Here is a 21,275-nt window from a genome sequence, read left to right as displayed (position 1 = left end):
GGGTACCGACTGCTCGAGCCATCGGCTGTGCTCGCTTCCCCGCCACAGAGAAACCTTCGCCACTGTTTGCTGGCCCGGCACGCACCCTGCTCTTCCCGAAACGGGCTGTGTGTCCTGGAGAGGAGCCGCTCGGACCCCTGGCCCCCCGCACACACAACCTGCCCACCCCTGTGCCTCGGCTGTGGCTGCATGGAGGCAGCCCCCACCCGCATGGGAGCTGCTGAGGGGTCCCAACAGGAGCTGAGCCCCGGGGACAGAGACTCAGGGGGGTTCGGAGCAAGCCCCCAGCCCCCCTGTTGCCACCCACCCAGGGGACAGCCCCGGGCTGCAGGAGCAGGAGTGTGCAGGGGGGCTGCAGGGTCCCCCCCAGGGAGGTTTCCCAGGGGCTTCTCAGCATCAAGAGAGAAATCAGCCTCCCCCTGACCGGATTAACGCAGGGCTGAGCCTTCGCAGCTCTTACCATGCTCCTCTGAACCTCTTAGCAACGCTCCTGCCCGCCGGCCAGACAGCCAGCAAATAAAAGATTGAAGCGAGGTGCCGCAAAGGTACGGTAACCAGAACCACGTCCACGCCCGGAGACGTAAATCAGGCCGGGGCTGGACTCCTGCGTGGGAGCCGGCGGCACGCGGGGCCAGCACCGCTGCTTTGGGCTGGGAACGCTGGGATTTGGGCACGATGCCCACCGGCTGCCAGCGATGCTCCGGTGGGCATCGGTGTGACCCCGGGTGCCGCCTCCCCCCAGCCAGCACCGGCTTTCCACCACGCTCTGGGCTTCCCCAGCACCTTGGCTTCCCTTGGGCACAACGGTTTGAGGGGGCCGATGCCAGTGACACCCCCCCCCACCCAGACACCCTGCCCACCCCTGCCCACCGGCGGGACTGAGCCCCTTCAGCGAGGGGTGCTGAACGGGGGACTGCAGCTTGGGAAAGGGGGTCAGCGGGTCCCCAAGGAACCTACCCCCCCGCCCCCCCCAAGAAACCCCCCTGGACCCGACGGCCCCGCCCCCGCCCTTACCTGCTGCCGCTCCTCCAGCTGCGCTGCCACATCTGGGCAGCGGGGACCCCCGGGCGGGGGGGGGCTCGGATGCGGAGCGGCTCCGGAGCCGCTGGGGCGGGCAGGGGGAGTGGGGCAAGCGGGGGGGGGGGGGATGCGGGGAGAGCCCCCGGGGTATCGCCGGGCAGTGTCCCCGGAGCGGGGCGGGGGGAGCGGGGAGGGAAGATCCACCCCCGTGTCCGTGTCCTCCCTCCCTCCTCTTCCTCCCTCCCTCCCTCCTCCTCCTCCGCCGCCGCCCGTCCTCCCGCCGCGGCCAGCCGGGCAGCGCGGGCGGGCCGGGGGCTGCGCTGCCGGGGAGGGGCTCGGGGGGGTTTGGAGGGGGGGGTCCGGGCACTCGGGCTGGAAGTTGGCTGCGCGATGGGGAACGAGCGCTGGAAAACCATGGGAGGAGCCTCGCAACTTGAGGACGGGCAGCAGGAGAAATCGCAGGTACGGGGCGGGGGGGGGGGGGGGGGGGGGGGAGCAGCAGGGGGGGGCCAGCCCGGGGGTCCCACCGAATTCCCCCCTGCCCCCTCGTCCTCCCTCCCTCCAGCGAGCTGTTCTCCCAGCGCAGCCCGGCGGGGTGAGCAGCCCCCCGACCCCCTGTGCAGAGCCCCCCAGGCTGCCTCCCCCCCCTTCAATTACTGAATTAATTTATTTATTTGCAGCCAGTCTCCCCCCACCCCCCAGCGCCAGGGCTGCCCCTCGCCCAGGCAGCGGGCGATGCTCGGATGAACCGCCGCGCGTGTAGAGCTGCCGAAATAACCCCGGACAGGAGATTTTTCATCTGGGCTCCCTGCCGTGCCCGCAGCCGTCCCTCTCGCTTTGGGGTCTCCCGGCCCCCCTGGTTTTCGGGCGGGAGGCTGGCGTTGCGGTGGGGCGCGGCGAAGCGGTGGCAGGGCCTGCGGCGAAGCGATGGGGGATCCGGCACGTGCCGGAGCCCGTTTGCACAACCACCGCACGTGTGCCAGCTCCTCCGGCCGGGCCTCCAGCCGCCCAGCGTCCCGCACCGGGTCGGGCAGCACGGGAACGGCTGCGTGGTTGCCCTGCCTGCGGTCTGGGCGCGGGCAGAGCGGGAGGGGAAGGGGTGCGGAGTGTGGGCAAGCGTGCCTGGGGTGAGCTGGGAGAAAAGCGAAGTCTCCAACAGAGCCTGGGAGGCGAGGAGCCAGGAGCCCTCCCTCCGCACCCCGGAGCTGGGCGAGGATGCGGGGAGCCGCCAGCCGCCAGCCCCCCGCCGTGAGACTCGCTCGCCCCCGGGTCTGCCGCTTCCCCGTCCCCCTCCCACCCACAGCCACGCAGGAATGGGACTTCTGCCTCACCTCTCCCTTCTGCGCACCCTTCCCCGAGCCCTCTTCTCCCTGCTCAGCCCATCCGTGTCGAACGGCTCCCTCGCCTCGCGGGAGAGGGGCTGCCCCCCAGCCCCTCCGCGCAGGGGTCCGAGCGGTGCCCCCCGGCTGGAGCCGCCCTCCGCCCGGCTTCGTGCCCCCCGCGACCCCGAGTGTGAGCTGGGCAGGATGGATCCAGCCCCACCGCCCGTACGGGGCTGGACACCGCAGCCCGGAGCCGGTGCTTTCACGCAGGGGGTGTAAAGCGGTCACAGAGTTCTCCGTGCAGCCGGTGCTGGGCTCCCAGCTCCCGTAAGCTCCCGTGGAAATCCATCCCAGCCCGCCTGCGTGCTCACCCACGGAGCCGGCTCCGGCGCGTTCGCCAGCTCGCTCTTCTCCTCTCCCCGAGCCGCAAAGCACACCGTGTCCTAGGCAGGCTCTGGATGACGGAGGAAAGCAGGTAACGGGAGCGGGATTCAGTTCATCTGGCTCCGTGGCTGCGGGGAGCGAAGGGTGCGGCGTTCGGCTGCGGGAGCAGCAGGGTGCAGGGGGACGGCTGGGGTACGGGGACGGGGGCTGCAGCCCTGCGCCAAGCTGAGCAGCAGCAGAGCTGGACGGGGAGGGTGGAGAGGAACAGGGGCAGCGGAGCAGCGCAGGGCAAGCGGCTGGGATGCAGAATGAGCTGCTTGAGCAGCTCTGGAGTGAGCAGTGGCTTGGGGGTGGGGGACAGACACCAGCACTCATTGCCCTGGGGCTCCTTTGGGGCTGTGTGGACCCCAAGAGTAAGGTGGGGGGCAGCTGGGCTAAAGTTTGTCCCAGCAGCTGAGCCTGGGCAATGCAAACCACAGTGCCCACCAGAAGCACAACCGGGGTCCTGGTTGGTACCTGGCTGGGGGCACGGCTCAGGGGCAGAGCACCCAGGGCTGCCGGCGATCGCTGCCCAGCACCCCCCAGCTCAGAGCGTGCCTGGAGAGCTGGCAAAGAGCAGCGGCTTTGGCAGGAGCAAAGGGCACCTCCTCCTCAAAGAGCATCTCCTCCTCAAAGAGCATCTCCCACGGCGGAGCTCAGCCTCTCCCGCCACCGCTCTCCGGCCATGCTCCCCGGGGGCCAGCCCACCTCCGGCCCTGCTCTGGCTGCCGGTGGGGACAAGCCGGCTGTAAGGCTCCGGGTCGCATCCTTCCCGGGTGCTGGAGCTGCTGTGTCCCATGCCCAGCGCAGCCGCTCCTCTGTCCGGCTGGCTGAGGAGGCTGGGGGACATTTGGGTGGGGGATGATGGGCACAGGGGCTGCAGGGACCCACAACCCCAAGGCGCAAGGCAGCCCACGGGCTGCTCATGCGGCGTGGCTGGGGCACCAAGGACCCGGTGGCCAAGCATGGGGACACTGCCCGAGCCAGCGCAGGGCACGGAGAGCCCGGCTCAGCTTCGCACTGGGGAGGCAACGGTGCCTCAGTTCCTGGCTGGGGCTCCCTCACCAGCTCCAGAGCAGGTTTGCAAGCGAAGCTCCACTTGTCCCGAGCACCTCCCAGCCTTGCAGCTTCTCCTCCCCCTAGGAAGGAGTGACTTGGAGACATTGGACCTCCAGCCCAATAAATGTCCCCAGGAGAACAGCAGTAACTGGGGCAGCTGCCACATGGTCAGCAGGGAGATGTCCTGCAGCTGTCCGAAAGCCTTGGCAAGAAGATCTGGGAGCCCAAGACCGTGCAGTGGAGAGCAGAAACCCCTGGAGCCATGAGGGCCGTGGCCGTGGTGGGGCGGGAGCGGTGGCAGAGGCTTCCATGCTGGGAGCTGGGCAAGCAGCTGCAGGGCTGCTGTGCTGGGGGTGTTTGGGGGGACCCACACCCCATTTTGGAGCGTCGCTGGCGCCGCCGGCTGAGCGTTTCCCTCCTCTCCCCACTGCAGGTTGCCAGGTAACACAACCTGCCAGCAAAATGCCGTGGGACTCGTAAAGCTGCCACCGCTCGGGAGCTCGCGGTCGCAAGCAGAGGGGTCACTCGCGAAGGCGATCAGGCCCCAGTTCCTACCCCAGCTCCCAGTGCCGGCGGGAGGGCGGCGATGCTGGGCCTCCAAGGCTGGGAAACAGCTGGATGCGGCTGCTGGGCAGGTTTGGGTGTGGGATTTGGGTGTGTTAAAGCCCGGCTGGGATTTGTGTGGCTGTGGGAAACAGAGCATCAGCTGCGTACGGCTCTGCTCCAGACACTCCCAATGCTCAGACGGGTCCCTCGCTGCTGCAGCCCATCTGCGCGTCCCGGCGGCACGGTTCAGGCTGGGGACACCAGTGAGGTGGGGAGCAGCAGCGTGCGGGACCGGAGGGCGCAGAGCTGGGGAGCTGGAGGTGCCGCCACAGCCGGGACAGCCGCTGGGACACGGTTCCTGCTCACCCCGCACATCCCGAACCACTCGCTGTTGGCTGCGGGTCAGCAGCCGTCCCTCCTGTCACTGCTGTGCTTGCGGGGTGCCGAGGGGCCGGGTCGAGCCCAGGTCCCGGGTGTCCGCGTGAGGGGGTAAGCGATGGGCATCTCCTACCTCCGTCTCCACCGTCCTGCTGCTCCCAGGTGCCCCTCGTGCCCCCAGCCGGGGCTCCGTGTCTACAAACACAGGGCAAACTCCTCGACCCGCTGCTTGCTGGAAGCCCCCCTCGACGCTCAGCGAGGGGCTGAGCTGGGGCTGCCTCCTTACGCAGGTCCCCGCAGGGTGGCTGCCCACTCAGCCCAGCGCCGATTGCATCTCCAGCCTGGCTCCCTGGGCTGGGGAGGAAATGCGGAGCTGACGGGGCATCCACGGCCCCCCGGACCCTGCCCGGCCAGCCCCGCTGCAGCCGGGGTCACCTTAATGCAAATGGTTGCGGGAGCGTGAACGCAATGAAGGGTGCTTGAAGGAAGGTGTCACTCCAGATAGATGTGCACAGGAGGGGACAGGGCCTGGGAAATCTTTGCAGATGCAGCAATTTTCCCCTCATTTCTGGGGAAAGTAGTCTTTGTCTTTCCGAATCTGCAGTTTTCTGGCAGCCCTGCAATTCCTTGTGACAGCCGTGGCCGGGGTCAGGGGAAAATCACAGCCTCTGTCCTGCAGGTGTAATGAGAAGGGGAGGTGGGGGGGCCGGGGGGCCGATGGGGCTGGGGGGCCGCTGGCTCCCTCCGCCCTGACAGCGTTGGCACTTCACGCTTCGCAAGGAGAAAAGGCTCTCGGTGTGCATGGAGCAGCTCCCGCGGGCTGAGCTGGTGGGTGCCAGGCAGCGGAGCTCTCGGGGCTGGGGGGGTCAGAGACCTCTCCCCCAGCAACTCCCCGTCACCCGGAGCCCCTGGGACAGGTCTGAGGGCGCTGGGAGCAGCTCTGCTCCCCTCCGGCAGGCAGCGAGGGCTCAAGGGGGACGCGGGTGCGCGGCTCCCGCAGCTGGGAGATGCCCTGCGCAGAGCAGGTCCCCGCGATGCTCCGGGCGGTGGGGTCCCAGCATCTCCCCCCCCGCCTGCCCTTGCTGCTGGGGACAGCCCCTGCCTTCCCTCGCCTCCTTGCTTTCCCCACGGTCCCTGCTCCGGGGGCACATGGGGGGTTTTCCCTTTTTCTCCCCATATTGGTGGCCCGGGCAGCAGGGAGCCCCGCACGCACCGCCCGGGGAGTCCGGGCAGCTCCAGCCGAGCATCACGGCCTTAAATAAAAGATGCCGGAGGGAGCACGCGGCCGCCGCGCGTTCGCTTCTTTATTATTTCATACCTCGGGCTCCCAGGCGGGTTTAGCTGCTTTGCTCGCTGAGTGCTCGCCTGTGGCCACTGCGTCCGCGGCAGGACCGCAGGGCTCCCCGGGGTCCCCATGTCTGCCACCACTCTTGTGTCCAACGTCACCTCACCCCGCTGTTGGACCCCCCCCCCCCAGAGCCCCCGAGGGTTTGAACCCACCTCTCAGATGGAGGGGAGCGGGATGGGTCCATCCGGACGGGTCCTGACAGCGTCCGTGTCTCTGCCGGCAGAGGATGAGCTGCGGGTACGTCCTGTGCACCGTCCTGCTCTCGGTGGCCATCCTCCTGGCCGTGACCGTCACAGGGGCCATCCTCTTCATGAACCACTACCACACGCCCGTCACCGAGTCGCCGCCCGTCATCAGCACCAACCCCGAGGAAGCCAACGCGCTGGTCACCATCGAGAAAGCTGACAGCTCCCGCATCAACATCTTCATCGACCCCAACTGCCCCGACGCGACGGGCGCCTTGGGGCGCCTGGAGGGGCTGCAGAGTTCCCTGCTGCGCGCCGTCACCGACCATGACGCCGAGGCCAAGGCCACCAAGAGCCAGCAGAAAGCCCTGCTGGTCACGATGGCGGACGAGGTGGCCAAGCTGCTGACGCACGCCGTGCAGCTGCGCGCTGACTGCGATGGCCTCAAGAAGGGGCACAGTGCCATGGGGCAGGAGCTCAGCACCCTGCAGGGAGAGCAGGGCAGGCTCATCCAGGTGAGCCGGGGCTCCTTGGGGACAGACCCCCCATCCCGTCCCCGTGTCCCCAGGTGCATGGCTGCTTGCAGCCCCCATGCACGGTGTCCAGCAGAGATGTCTGGCAGAAGGAGCCGAGGTTTAAGGCAACTGCGAGTCAGGAAGCACAACTTCAGCTCCAGCTCATCGCCTGCACGGGTGCCGGCAAGCCGGGTGTGCAGCCTCCCGCGTGGGGGTCTCTCGGCTCCGGGTCCATTTTGGGTCCTCTGAGTTCATGCAGCAATCAGCCCCCCCTTATTTACAGTCCCAAAAATTTCCCAGCTGATGAGCTCTGTGGAGATGCTTACCTGGGTATGCCGGCGGTCTGCCCGGCACCGTAGCAAGACCTGGGGCATGGCTGGATGCTCGGCTCCGTGCCCGTCCCCCCGGTGCTCATCCCCCTCCGGCCGGAGCCGCTCGATCCCCGCTGCTTCACTTCGCTCCCTGTCCCGCTGCTCTGCCACGGCCACCCCACGTCACTCTCCCGGCCTGGGTCACCTCAGGGTACGGTGGAGAGCTGGCGGCTGTCTCAGGACACGGCTATTCCTGCCACCTCCACGATCCCGTCCCCTTGCCCAGAGATGCTCTTTATCCCGCAGGGTGGTGGCACCGATGCACCCTGGCTTGGGGATTTCTCAGCCGTGGTATCGATCGGTGCTACCGGGACCCTGACCCCAGGCCAAAAAGCACCGGAGATGCTGTGTGGGAACCGCTGTGGCTTTTATGTCCCCACCCTGTCCCCAGCAGCCTGGCAAGGAGCAGTGCTGCCTGCAGGCATTTGGGGAGCGTGGGAATGGGTAGGGCATCCTCACAGCAGAGCGGTGGTGGGACTGGGAGGGTAGAAAGGGTTTAACCACATTTAGCCTTGTCCTCCCCATGTGTCCCTCACCCACAGCTGCTCTCGGAGAGCCAGACCAACATGGCTCGGCTGGTGAGCTCCGTCAGCGACGTCCTGGACACGCTGCAGAAGGATCGTGGTGCTGCCCGGCCCCGGCTCAAGGCCGACCTGCAGCGAGCGCCGGCCAGGGGAGCGCGGCCCCGGGGCTGCTCCAACGGTGAGACGGGGTCCCCGCTGGTCCCCGGGGAGGGGGATGCGCCTGGGGCTGCTCTCGGCTGGTCTCTGCCTAAGAAGAGGGCAGGGAGACAACCAGCCTGGAGAAGGGATTTAATACAGCACAGGGCTGACAAGGAGATGGGGGAGATATGGCAGGAGGGAGATGGAAAGTTGTGTCCTAGAAGGGGGGTTTCTCACCGTGTGGCCCCCCGTTGTCCACAAACCAGCCTGCAAAGCCAGCCACAAGAGCCACTTTGCCCCCCCTGCAGACCCACTTGTTCCCCACGCAGAGGTAGCAGGGGCAAAAGCAGAGCGAGAAGCGACCGTTCGCCTTCGCTCGGGTGCAGAGGGCAGCGCTGCACGGGACTCGGAACAGTCACATTCGTCATCGTTTGGTGAAGACGAAGCTGAGTAAGACTGTCCCGGGGCTGCGAGCGCCTGCCCAGGCTCTGCCTGCCGCTGCCTCCGGGCACAGGCTCCCTCCTCCCCAGCTGGGTCCCAGCCTGCCCTTGCTGTCACACGGGGACACGGGGTCGGTCCCTGCCAGCTGCTGGGGGGGTCCCCGTGGTGGCTGCGTCCCCCCGGCACCGCTCGCACTGAGCATCGGAGGAGAAAGGAGGGAAAGAGCAAGGCAGCATTGAGCTGCCAACTAGAGCTGGCAGCAAGGTTGAGAGCCTGAAAGAAATGGCAAGACATTAAATTAGATCATTAATTAACCAGCTTTCCTCTCGTCCCACCCCATCCCAATGCCACGCCGCAGGCTCCCGGCCCCGAGACTGCTTTGACATCTATGCGAGCGGACAGCAAGAGGATGGGATTTACTCCATCTTCCCCACGCACTACCCCGCCGGCTTCCAGGTCTACTGCGACATGACGACCGACGGCGGCGGCTGGACGGTGAGCTGCCGCCGTGGCGGGGGACACCGGGCGATGCCACCGCCGCCTGTCCCTGCGCCGGGATGCCAGGGGTGGGAGATGTTACTCTCGGTGCTTGGATGTGTAATGGGGATGGAGGATAAACGGTAATGGGGTCTGGCTGTACGTGGGGTGCTTGGTCCCGTAGGGAAGGAGCAAACAGGCTTGTCCGTGTTACCCGTGCCGGTGGCATCAGCTGGGCTGCCAGGCTGAGCCCTGTGCCAGAGCCCAGCGCCCTGCCCCGGGCTTGGGGAGCTTGGCTGGAGCTGCAGGGTGGCTTCAGGCAGGGAGCTGGATGCCACGGCTGGAGCTCGTCCTGCTCGGCAGGACACGGCATAGCTGTGGGGCTGCCGTGGGGCGAGCGGCTGTGCTTCGCCCCGTCCTCGTGGTCCTGCTGAGCTGGGGCTGGGGCTCCGGACAGACCCCAAACCCAGCGCTCTCGCCTCGTCTGACGCAGGGGTGCCCGGGGCACCTCCAGCGCTGCGCTGACTCACTCGCCCTGTCCGATTCGCTTTGCTGTGGCGGCTGCGATGGCCCCGTAATCACAGTAACGGGGGCAGGGGGCACAGGGGAAAGCGGTGCTGGCAGCCCCCAGCCTGGAGACCCCCCTCACTCCAGGGGCTCCCTGGGTGCGAGCAGCCCCTACCCTGAAGGGCACTGGGATGCTGGCACGGCACCGAGGGGATCCCAGGGGGGTGGGGTGGGGGGTCCCCGGGAGGGGTGGGCAGGCAGCCTCTCCACTGAGGACACGCTGGGTGAGCTGAGCCAGCCAGCACCCCTCCAGCTGGGTGCTCTAGGAAACAAATCCCCACGATCTGATTCCTCTAAGCAGCTTTGAGCGGTGCCAGGAGGGAGCTTAGCCCCCCTGCCCTCGGGGGGCTGATGAGCCTTCGGCCTCAGTCTGCTCAGAGCCCACCCCAGGCGGGAGCGAAATGTCGTGCACAGGTCGGTACCAGCAGCTCCAGCGGGGAAACTGAGGCAGAGCACAGCCCTGGGGACCCTAGCTCCTGGGAGGCTCACAGAGGGGAAAAGGGGGTGACCCCACTTGCTCCCCAGGGTGGGGAGGGTCCTTGCAAACCCCACACGCGGTCCGCACAGCCTCCACCAGCCCCAGCCGTGCTCGGGCACTGCCTGAAGAGCAGCCCAAGGTGATTAGCGAGACACTCAGAAGCTTATTTAAAGCTGCTGCAGCCGGGAGGGCTCCGGAGGGGGTGAAGCAAATGATTTTACACCCAGTACGGTGGGGTCTGGCAGCAGGGCTGGCACGGTGCTGCCCGCAGCACCACAGCTCTGCCCTCCCTCAACCGGGGCAGAGGAGCCAAACCAGGCGCCGAATCCCAGCATCCCGGCGATGGGTGCATCCAGAGCAGGGCCACGGGTACTCACCCCAGGCTCCCGTTTCTCCATGCTGCTCTGCAGGGCAGGCTCCCAGACGTACCTCCAGCCCCACAGGGTGATGGTCCCATGTCTCAGCCCGTCTCCCGTGGAGCTGGGGACACGGAGGGGGTCCCTGGAGCCCTGACTCACTGGGGCTCCAGGTAAGCCATGGCACAGCTGAGTGCCATGGTGCAGAGCCTGGGAAATTTCCCTCCCCTCCTCCTCCTCCTCTAGAGCGATTATTCCTGACATTTGGGCTTATTTGCATGTGGGTGGGTGGGTGGAAGCAACGGCAGCAGCTGAATCAATTTTGACTCGGGAGCTTGGGAGCTGCTGAGCTAAGCCTTAGCCTGCATGGATGGCTTTGAGACCATGGGGGAAGAGCTGCCCCATCGGGGAGAAACCCAGCCAGGGTTGCTCACCGGGTGCTGCTCAGCACCTCCCTGTCCCCATGGCGTGATCTGCGGCCTCACCCTGTCCCCTAGCAGAGGCAGAGTCCCTGGCAGTTCCCTGTCCCCTTCCTCGGGAAGGCTGAGCAAGGCACAGCCCTCGCCGCACCAACTCCTCTCCTCCCCGCGGCGGCCGCATCCAGCCCGGGGCAGCCGCAGCCTCCTGTGCTGTGCAAGCGGTTGCAGCTCTGGGGCTGTTTGCTGCCTGTTCTGTAGAGTCGAAAAGCAGAAACCTGGCAGAGAGGGTAGCCAGCATCGATGTCTGGGCAGGGCAGGGCGACACGAAGGCGAAGAAATGTGGGAGGGAAGAGCCCCCGGCACGCCGTTCCCAACACACCAGTTCATTTTGTCCCAGCTTTGGTCCTGCCCACCAGCAGCGGGGCCACATCTGCAGCTGGCTGGGACGTGGGGCCGGGTCGGTGCCCGCTGGCACCAAGGGGACCATCCGTGTCCCGCGCTCAGCGCCGACTTTAATTACACCGACGGCCGCGGGCTGACCCGAGCCTCGCGGCAGCGCCGGGTTGCAGCCGCGTAATTGCCCAGCCTGTCCCCGACTCCCTGCTCTGACACTCACATCCGGCGCTTTATTAAAGCAGTAACGGGGTGATGGAGAGCAGGGCAGGCTCAGCACCCTGGGAGGCCTGAAGAAGTTGCCTCTTTGCGTGCTGCTGTTGTGGGAAGTCTTTGCGAACACCGCATGCTCGTCCTGGTGCCCTGAGCCTCCATCGCTGCCCAGCTGGGACAAAGTCCCCTGGGCTCAGTATCTGGGCCCCGTAAGCCATGGTGCCGCGATGGCTCCAGCCGCCTCAGCATCATTTTCCATGTACTGGGAAGTGGTGGGAAAGCTGAAGGATGCAGAAGCAAAGGCTGTGCCGCAGGACGAGGGCCGTGGTAATGTGAAGTGACAGCTTCCAGCTTCCCAGGCACCTGCCGTGCCGGGGACTCCTGCGGGGATGGCTTCGCCCAGTCTGCTCGTCACCCGCCGGAGGGGTCCCGGTGCGGGCTGGGGGGGTTGGAGCAGACACTGATGCGTTTACACATGGGCTGGGATGAGCCGAAGGCGGTGGGCGAGACGAGCCCGGGGAAACGCGTGCTGTTTCCAGAAGCTGTGATTTATGTGTCAGCACTTCTGCTGGCGGGGACAGGCAGGAGCAGCCGGGTCCCTGGCACGGGCAGCGCTGCCGGCACGGTGATCGCAGGCGATCCCACGGGGCTGGCACTTCCCGGGCCTGGCTGGCTCCAGCGATGCTCCGAGTTTGTCTTCTCCATGGCTGAAGGCAAAGACGATCTCTCTGCTGTGAGGGGGGCTCGGAGGAGCGCTGCGGGGCCGGGGCTGCGGGGGCTCTGCCAGGGCTGCCCAAAACCTGACCGGGAGCTGAACTGCTGCGATGGCAGAGAAGTGACGGCCGAGCATCTCCCCAGGCTGCGGCTGCGGTGGGGTTTTGAGCCTGCTGGGGGTTTGGTGGGGGGTGGCATCAGGGGGCTGCAGGGAAGGGAGCAGACCCCTCCTGCACCACCAACGCCATGGCTGGCACAGGCTGGCGCTCCCGTTTTGCTCTGGTTTTACCCCATTTTCGTGGGTTGGTGCCTTTGCAGGAGCCCGTCCCGGCCCCGCGAGCTCAGCACAACCGGGGGAGGCAGAAAGCGGGGGAGATAAATATTTCAGCCTTGCCTTTAAAGAAAGGGAGGAAATCCTTTTTGCTGAAGAGGGGGTGATGCATATTTGATGAGGAGGAAAAAGAGCCGCGAGGCAGGGCCGCGTGGCAGCGAGCCTGTGGGTCACTGGTGCCTGCAGCATCCCAGCACGGGGCGCAGGGAGGAGGGTCCCATGTCCCCAGCTGTACGTGGGAGAGGTGGGTGCATGAGTGGCCCACGAGGAGGGCCCATGCGTGAGAGATGATGAGGATGGAGCAGGAGACCCAGGAGGACCCACCAGCCTTCCCGACCTGGTTTGGAGCACCCTGGGGCCGAGCCCGGTGGGCAGTGGGGCACCGAGGGCTCCTCCAGCGCTGGGTGATGGCCGAGCCGCGCCGAGGCTCGGCCGACGGAGACGTGCCCTGCACGCGTCCCTGGGCACCGCTCGGGCAATTGGCCTATTTACAACCTCAGGTCAAAGCCGATTAAGAGGCAGCATCGGTGCTGCCTCCGGCACCTTCCCTCCGCGGCAGCACCAGAGCCGATGTCGGCCGGGAAAAATCAGCTTCAGGCCCCTGTCCAGCCACGCCATCCCCCTTTCCCAGCAAGCCTGAAGAAAGCCCCTTTAAATGGGCTTAACTGCAGCTTCTCAAGTGCTCAACGCGGGGATAAAAATTAAGGCTCTAATTCTAGAAGGTAAGTACAGCAGGATCAGAGCCGTGCTGTGCCGAGGAGCGTGCCAGAGCCTGCCCTGGGCATCCCCGGCCCCAGAAACGCCCGTTTGGTGAAGGGCAAACTGGCGTGAAGTTCCTGAGCTGGGTCTCCTCCGCATGCCAGGGCGAAGCTCCACACACGCGGGGGGCAGGAGCAGCCCGGGGGAGGCTGCGAAGGGGCGTCCCCGCGCTGCAGAGAAGCACGGCGGCATCCCAGCCGCATTGCCCAAGCCTGGGATGCTGGCAGCGGGGTGAACGGGCTCGGCAGCACAGCCTGTCCCCAAAGATGGGGTGCTCTGGCCCCTGGGCTGCCGGTGCACGGGGCGGCTCTTCCTAAGTCACCGAGCGCTCCGTGTCCCCTGTGCCATGGCCACGGGAGCGTGGTGGTTGGTGGCAGGCGGGCAGGCTGGCTGAGCCAAGTTTAATGCAATTAATCCAGGGCTGGAGGCTTAATTAAGTTCAAATGGTTGGACACGAAGCAGCATTTTCTGGATTGTTGTCAATAAATCAAACCCAAAACTACGGATAAAAGGGGATGAAACACACAGGGCACGACATCCCGATGAGCAGATGGGAGAGGAAAAGGGAAAGGCTCCGAGGAGAAAAGCCGTGCTGAGCCCCGGGGACCTGGTGGGGATTGGGGGGCTCTGCAGGAGGCGGGGTGGTTGGTACCCTGCAATTAATTTCTCTGGGATGACTAACGAGGCCATCACGGGAACGATGCCTGATCACGGGGCAGCTGCCCAGGAGAGAGCGGGGACCCAGGAGGGGGAAATCGGCTGCTGAGGTCCACAGAGCAGCGAGCATCGCGCTGTTTGCAGGATGGCTTGGACCGACCTGGGCAGCACGTGCCGGGGGGACAGGCCTCGAATCAAGCCGTCCGTCCGTCCGTCTGTCTGTAGCTCTGCTCCCACATGCAACGGCAGAGCCCAGGCTGTTTGGAGCTGGGAGCAGGATGCCCACCTCTCCCGAGGGCACCGGCTGCCTTCCTGCAGGAGCACACCGTGGGTTTCCCAAGCCCCGCTCCCCTTTCCAGGTGGAGGATCCGGTGAAGGGTTTTATCTGAACCGACTCACCCGTCTCCCCAGGAGCTGGCAGATTGTGATCCGGCATTTCCCTGGGGACCTGCTCACTAGAGTCCCCATGTAATTAATTGAAAGGGCTTAATTTGTGCCCACATCTAACAAGGCAGTGGCGGGGAGGGGTGGGGAGCAGGGGGGCTGCTGAGGGTGTGCAGGCTCGGAGCAGCCCCATGACTGACGCCCCGCGTCTCGCCCTCCCCAGGTGTTTCAGCGGCGGGAGGACGGCTCCGTGAACTTCTTCCGCGGCTGGGAAGCCTATCGGGACGGCTTCGGGAAGCTGACGGGAGAGCACTGGCTAGGTGCGTGGGGCTGGCAGTGCCCGCTCCTGGGTGGGCTGGCACAGCCTGGGGCCTGCCGGGGCGGTCAGGGGTTTCCTTGGCAAAGGGAGGGACACCGAGACCCCCTTGGGCAGCGCTCACGTCCCGGGCAGGAGGGGAGCGGGTGGCTGCGCGGGGGAGGGGAGCGATGGGGCTGTTTGCCCGCGAGCTGAGCACGTGCCCTTGGCAATAGCAGAGCGAGGGCTGGAGGGTGGGAACTGCTCCCCGTCCCACCCCGCGCCCCCTCCCCAGGGACCCCCCTGGCCCCGCCTGGGACGCCGCACTCACCCCCTCCCTCCGGCGCAGGGCTGAAGCGGATCCACGTGCTGACGGTGCAGGGCAGCTACGAGCTCCGCGTCGACCTGGAGGACTTCGACAACGGCACCGCCTTCGCCCACTACGGCAGCTTCGGCGTGGGGCTCTTCTCCGTCGACCCCGAGGAGGACGGGTACCCCATCTCCATCGCCGACTACTCGGGGACAGCAGGTAGAGCGGTGGGGTGGGGGGACACGCGTGGTCCCATGGGGCAGGGGGAGCCACCAAACCCCCTGGCTGGGGCATTAGCTGTCTCCTCCGGTGCTGGCAGCGGTGCTGGCTGCATCCCTGCAGCCCCGGGGAGCTGGAGGCAGGAGAGGGGCTGCAGCTGGGCGTTTGCAGGGTGGGTGACCCCAAATTCATCACTGAAGGAGCCCCATTGGGGTGCCCAGGGGAGCCCCCCGAGGCGGGAGCCGGTCCGAGGGCAGGGTGAGGGGCAGGAAGGGTCCATCATGGCTCCTTTCCCCCGGCGGCAGGAGACTCCTTCCTGAAGCACAACGGGATGAAGTTCACCACCAAGGACCTGGACAACGACCACTCGGAGAACAACTGCGCGGCTTTCTACCACGGCGCCTGGTGGTACCGCAACTGCCACACCTCCAACCTCAACGGGCAGTACCTCAAGGGCCACCACAGCTCCTACGCCGATGGCATCGAGTGGTCCTCCTGGACCGGCTGGCAGTACTCCCTCAAGTTCACTGAGATGAAGATCCGGCCCGTCCGGGAGGAGAATTAGCTGGATGGCATGAGGCCCCCATCCCGTGCCCGGCCCCCTGCCCTTCCCCGCTGCCCCTCAGCCCAGGCCCCCCAGTTGCCGTCCTCCCCGAGGGCTGGCCCTTCTTTGAGGGGCCCCCGGGGAGCGCCTGCCCCCGGGGAGGGCGGCTTTAGCTCCCGGGCATCCACGGACATCACTGGACCTTTGCTCCCTGCTGCCACGGCTCCCCTGCACCCGGCACGGGTCTCCTGGCCGGAGCGTGACCCATGGCCGGTGCTCACGGCTGCGGCAGAGACGGCAGCGGGATGCAGGGGCTTGGGGAGCGGTGCCCAGCGGTGTCTGGCAAGGAGGGGAAGGGGCTGCCCGGAGGGAGGGAGGGAGGGATGCAGCAGGCTGGGCACCTCCGCTCACCTCTACTTTGGGCACAGACACCCAGCGTGGCCTGGCTGAGTTGGTGGGGGGCTGGGGGACGCTGTGGGGAGCCCCCGAGCCCTGCAGAGCCCCTGGGACAGGCATGGGGCTGGTGCTCGGCGGTTCCGGCTCACCCCGTGGTGCTACTGGGGACGGGGAGGGCTTGGCTGGGTTGCAGCCTGACTGTGCCAGTGATTCCTTCTCCGGTCTGCAAAACGCTCGCCTCTCCCCCTGCAAGAGCAATACAGAAGGGAAGGGACAGCTGTGAACTCCTTCATCCCTGTTGTCCCTGTCCTGGCTCCCAGAGCCTCCCGCTGGGTTGGGGCACGCCGAAGCGAGCCAGCGCGGTGCTGCAAGGACGCTCACCCAGAACCGAGCCCGGCACGGAGCTGTTTTGGCAGCGCTGGCGAAACGGGGAGCGTGGCGAGGAGGAAGAGGAGGCGAGGAAGGCTTGCTTCCCGGCACGGCTCTGCCTGCATTGCACAGCTCCTCCCTCCCTCCCGGACCTGCTCAGACTCACGTCGGACTTTTGCCATCCAAAAGCTGTGACCTTTCCCGAGAGCCTGGACTTGGGACAGCACGGCCATGTGCCCCCGCGCGAGCCCCCTCCGCTCGCTCCCGGCCTGGGGACCCACGTTCGTTTCCAGCCAGGATGAGCCGTGCTCCGGCTCGGCACCTGCAGATATTCAAAGCCTTTCATTTCTCCAAATCCCATTAAGGTTTTGCAAAAAGAAGCCCCGAGTGGGGCTTAGCATCTGCAGGGCCCTGATAACCAGGCAGCAGGCGATGCCTCGTGCCGGGCTGGAAGCTGCCGTGGGGTGTGGGGGTCACTTCTCCCTCTGGCTCCCTGAAAGGGCTCAAATGGGGAGTTTTTGTCCAAAAAAAGAAAAAAGCGAACCCGAGTGGGCTGTGTGGGAACAGGGAGGGGAGTGGGACAGCTGAGACCCCACCACTCTTCACGTGATTCTCTGCCTGTGCTACAGCAGCAGTGGGGAGCAGAGCCCCCGCAGCGGGCCGTGGCCCCAAGAAGCCCGGCCAGACGGACGGACAGACTGCCCGAGGAGGGGAGGAAAGCTCCCGCTGCCCCATTTCCAGAGGGACTTAAGGCATGGGGAGATCAAAGGCTCATCTTCCTGCCTGTGCAGATTTGTACTTCCCTGCGTGCTTCTCCTTTTTTTAAGCCTTCCCCACCTCAGATCCTGTTCTGGACGAGCCCTTTCGCCTGCCAGGCGAGTCTCTGTCTGTCTGTCCTGCCAGGGAAACAGGGACAAATGATGCATTGGGGATCACCACGGCTTCCCCCTCTGCCAGAGACATTCCTCGGAGCCCTTGGTGAGGATGAGCTCCAAGCACAGGCACCAGCTCTACCCCCTCCATCCCTGGCCCTGCCAGACCCCTCCAGACAGGGTCCCGCGCAGGTGGGGAGCACAGTGCTTGTCTTCTCTTTTTTTTTCTATTTATTTCAGTGAATTAGCTGTAGCTGGGTCCTCTACCCTTGCCTTCAGGACAGGACGGCACATGGAGCCATGTGTCCTGGGTGGGAAGGCTCGTCCCCTCCCCGGACCCCTCCGCTGGTGTTTTCCTGTGCCGGGGAGGCGATGGTGTACGTGCAGTTTGTGGGTAGCACACCCTTGTGTCACTGCCCGTCCCACCCAGGGCTCCCCAGTGACTTTGTTTTGACTTGCACAAGAGGTATTTGATCCACGCCGAGACGCGGGATTTCCCAGGATTATTCCTGAGAGCGCACGCGTCGCTCCGCAGCCCCGGATGAGGGTAAACCAGGTGGTGACACCTCCCCGGGGTGGGGTGGGCAGGGGTGACCGGGGGGTCTGGGACCTGGTCACGTACCTTCCCGGCGAAGCCCTGGGCCGAGTCGTGCTGTGTAGCAGTGCCGTGAAGTCTAGGTCGTGTGTGAGTGGTGTCCAAGGCTGTACATGTGGACTTTCTCAACTCCTTAATAAAAGGAACTCGTCGTTAGCTGGTGTGTCAGCGGCTGTGCCCACGGCGCCGGGCAGGGACATCATCGGAGGAACCTGGGTGGTGATGGCAAAGGGAGCATCGCCGGGTTACCGCAGCTCCCACCGTGCCAGCATCCCCGGGAAGCAGCCCATCGCGGGCTTGGCCTGCCCAAACCCCTCTGCAAAACTGCTGGGGAGGGCTGGGGAGATGCGGCGGGGCAGCAGAGGCTTCCCAGGGCTCCAGCCCCAGCTCCGGTCCCAGACACCGTGGGACCTCGGGGTGTCCCTGGGGCTGGGACAGGTGTCCCGGTGCTGAGGGGACCCGCTCCCTGGTGCCTGTGCTGATGGCAGAGCACCGAGCCCATCGCACTGAGCAGCGGGGTGCTGCCCGCCCCACGCCAGCACGGAACCGGGAGGGGACAGCTGTGTGCTGGGGGCTGGGGACCACGCTTTACACAGAATCCCAGCATGGTCAGGGTTGGAAGGGACCTCTGTGGGTCACCCAGTCCAGCCCCCTGCCGAAGCAGGGTCACCCACAGTAGGCTGCACAGGACCTCGTCCAGGCAGGGTTTGAATATCTCCAGAGAAGGAGACTCCATAACCCCTCTGGGCAGCCTGTTCCAGGGCTCCTTCACCCTCAGAGGGAAGAAGTTCTTCCTCATGTTCAGACGGCGCTTCCTGTGCTTCAGTTTGTGCCCGTTGCCCCTTGTCCTGTCACTGGGCACCACTGAACAGAGTCAGGCCCCGTCCTCCTGACACCCACCCTGCAGATATTTATGGGCATTTATTAGGTCCCCTCTCAGCCTTCTCTTCTCCAGGCTGAACAAGCCCAGCTCCCTCAGCCTCTCCTCACAGGAGAGATGCTCCAGTCCCCTCATCATCCTCGTAGCCCTCCGCTGGGCTCTCTCCAGCAGCTCCTCAGAACACCACGGGTGTGTGCACTGGCCAAGGAAGGGGGAAGCGCTCAGGCTTGTGCATGCAGGCCTGGTCCCTGCGTGGGTTTGGGGGTGCAGGGGTCTCTGCCGGTGCCTGCACACTCCCCACACTTATCTGGGACCCCCAACAGCTGCACACGAGTATGCACCAGCCAAGGGCACGGGGGACGTTTGTGCCCCTGGTCCAGACCCTCCCTCCCACCTGCATCCCCGCCAGCTGCCGGGGACTCCAGGCCAGCTCCAGCCTCTCCTCCCAATGAGGCAGCAAACGAAGGAGGCGCGTTAATTAGCAGCAGTGCCGCGCTCCCATTGTGGCGGCTCCGCCAGCCCCCGTCCCCCTCGCCAGCCCCCTCCCCGCCGGGATCCCAGCCTCTGCTCTGCGGCCACGGCCCGGCCAGCCGGCCACGCGCTCGGGGGGTGACACAGCAATTAGCGCCGGTGGGTATTTAATGGCAGCCAAGGTGGGCTGGCCGGCTCACTCTGGGCACGGAGCAGGGCAGGCAGCACTGGGGCATCACCCGAGGCGGAGAGGTGAGTGGCTGGCGGCTGTCTGTCTGTCTGTCTGTCTGTCTGTCTGTCTGCCTGTCTGTCTGTCTTCCCCCGCATGCCTGCTTTGCACCCTTGCCTCGATGGGCAGCAGAGCCAGCGAGGAGGCACAGGCTGGTGGGAGGCAGCCGGCAGGGCCCCCACCGGCACCCCCAGCCCCCGGAACAGGACTGGGCAGCACGGATCGCTGGTGCTGCAAAGGTGCTCCCCGCTCTGGCTGCACCCAGCCATTTGCCTCCATGATGGGCAACTGGGTGCCAAAGGGGAGAGAGGAGAGCAGCGGCGAGGGGGGAGCGAGGCAGGGAGCACCCCAAAGCGGGGGGGTCCTGGGGAGGGCAGGCGGGGGCTCAGGCTCAGCTGGGTCTGGAGCACCCACAGCAGCCCCCGACCCTGCAAGCATGGGGCAGACACCTCGGGCCCCGTCACCAGCAATGACTTCAAGGCAGCAGCTCCAGCAAAAATTAATAACAATAAAAAAAACCCCATTTCTCCTTTCTGCGCCTTGTGGGAGGAGGCAGGGGAGGCAGAGCAGCCCTGCCTGCACTCAAGGTCACCCCGGGCGCCGGCGGCATCACCACACGGAGCCCAGGACCTCGCTCCCTCCCGCTCTGCTCCGCAGACCCTGCTGCCGGCCGGCCACCGCCGAGCCCCATCAAGCAGAGCGATGTCGAGCACCTTCCTCCGCGCCCGCCTTAGCCAGGCGCTGCGGGTGGGACCTGCGCCGGGGAAGAGAAGGCTGGCTCAGGGGAATGCACTTAGAGGCACTGCGGGGAGCACTTCGGAGGAGCGGGGGGCTCCGGACCCCATCATTCCGCCCAGCTAACAGCCCACGCAGCCATCCCCATCCCAGCAGAGCCCAGCTCTCGGCTGCAAGGCTGTGATTTGCCAGCACAGAGCTGCTAAAGATGAAGGGGAGCAGGTCTGGAGGGGAGCGCGGAGAGGCAGAGGGAGCCCAGACCCCCTCAGCACCCCTGCTGCAGCCGGGCTGGAGGCTGCAGGAGCAGCGGTGGGTGCCCGAGGGGGTTCCTCGCAGGCTGTAGGGGTGGCAGGGCTGGTTTGTGGGTGCTGCAGCAGGGACGGGGAACGCGTGGTAGCCGAGGGCAGCCCTTGCTGCTGCTTTAGCCGCTGCCCGAGGAAGTTCTGCGCTTACTGACCTGTCTTTCCGTTCCTCTGCTTCCCCCAGATGAGAGCACCCTACTCGCTGTCCTGCCTGTTCCTCCTCAGCCTGGGGGCCTGCTTCCCTCCCAGCCAGCGGCAGGAGCTGGGAGACCCCGGGGAAGGGACGGCGCTGGGTCGCAGCTGGCGAGCGGTGGCCGAGGACCTGGGTGCCTGCTGGAGGGCGAGAGCGAAGCGGATGCGAAGCGAGGAGCTGAGCATCGCCCGGGAGCTGCGGGGCTGCGGCAAGGAGGGCAGCGGGCAGCGGCCGGGCAGGCAGCGGGGCTCCGAGCTGCTGCCGGCGCGAGGGGAGAAGCGCAGCGGCACGCTGGGGAACCTGGCCGAGGAGCTCAATGGCTACAACAGGAGAAAAGGGGGCTTCACCTTCCGCTTCGGGAGATGAGGGCCGGGACTCGACCCCACCATCTCCCGCAGGTCACCCCGTCCCATCCTTCCCTTCCATCTCACCTAGGTTTGTTCAGACAAAAGGGTACTGGGGGGGTTTGCTGCTGGGATGGCCTTGGGGAGGGGGGGACACCACGTTTGCTCCATTTTTGCCCTGCTCCAGATCTCACATCCCCATTCCCAGCCAGTGCAATGGAAGAAGAGGAGGGTACCTTCAAAAGAAGCCACCACGTCCCTTCCTCGGTCACAAGTGGCCTTTGCTGGGCACGGGGCAAGTGCCCTGTGCCGGGTCTCCAGCGCCGCGGTGCAGGCAGGGAGCGGGGATGCGGCGCCGGGGCAGGCAGAGCTGGCAGGGCCAGGCGTCGAGGCTGGATGTCAGTGGGCTGAAGGGTCAGAGCAGCGTAGTCCTGGTGCCAGTCCTGCCAGGGACCGCTGGTAGCTGCCGTCCATGGCAGGGCTGTCAGGGAGGAGCAGGTCCC

At 66.1% G+C, this 21,275-nt stretch overlaps 2 protein-coding genes across 3 annotated transcripts; both read left to right on the top strand.

Moving 5' to 3' along the window:
• Positions 1 to 1,384: 1,384 nt before the first annotated feature.
• Positions 1,385 to 17,774, top strand: FIBCD1 (fibrinogen C domain containing 1). Of its 2 annotated transcripts, none has more exons than XM_075439732.1 (7): positions 1,385 to 1,482; positions 6,320 to 6,796; positions 7,710 to 7,869; positions 8,629 to 8,765; positions 14,242 to 14,338; positions 14,663 to 14,842; positions 15,148 to 17,774. In XM_075439732.1, the coding sequence occupies exons 1-7, from the start codon at positions 1,411 to 1,413 to the stop codon at positions 15,405 to 15,407; spliced, it is 1,383 nt and encodes a 460-aa protein (XP_075295847.1). In that variant the 5' UTR covers positions 1,385 to 1,410; the 3' UTR covers positions 15,408 to 17,774. The 2 variants fall into 2 exon arrangements, with proteins under 2 accessions (XP_075295847.1, XP_075295848.1); XM_075439733.1 differs by lacking the exon at positions 1,385 to 1,482 and adding an exon at positions 2,483 to 2,817.
• Positions 17,775 to 20,419: 2,645 nt separating this feature from the next.
• QRFP (pyroglutamylated RFamide peptide) lies at positions 20,420 to 20,794 on the top strand. The gene has a single exon (XM_075439793.1). The coding sequence runs from the start codon at positions 20,420 to 20,422 to the stop codon at positions 20,792 to 20,794; it is 375 nt and encodes a 124-aa protein (XP_075295908.1).
• Positions 20,795 to 21,275: the final 481 nt, after the last annotated feature.

This window comes from Opisthocomus hoazin, chromosome 19 (genome assembly GCF_030867145.1).
Source record: "Opisthocomus hoazin isolate bOpiHoa1 chromosome 19, bOpiHoa1.hap1, whole genome shotgun sequence".
NCBI lineage: Eukaryota > Metazoa > Chordata > Aves > Opisthocomiformes > Opisthocomidae > Opisthocomus > Opisthocomus hoazin.
This window is presented reverse-complemented; position numbering and strand designations above follow the sequence as displayed.

Excerpts from the sequence above, each read along its gene's own strand:
- FIBCD1 (XM_075439732.1), top strand. The coding sequence starts at position 1,411 with ATGGGGAACGAGCGCTGGAAAACCATGGGAGGAGCCTCGCAACTTGAG. Across the intron at positions 8,766-14,241 it reads CCGACGGCGGCGGCTGGACG|GTGTTTCAGCGGCGGGAGGA; the intron begins GTGAGCTGCCGC and ends CGCCCTCCCCAG. Across the intron at positions 14,843-15,147 it reads CGACTACTCGGGGACAGCAG|GAGACTCCTTCCTGAAGCAC; the intron begins GTAGAGCGGTGG and ends CCCCGGCGGCAG.
- QRFP (XM_075439793.1), top strand. The coding sequence starts at position 20,420 with ATGAGAGCACCCTACTCGCTGTCCTGCCTGTTCCTCCTCAGCCTGGGG.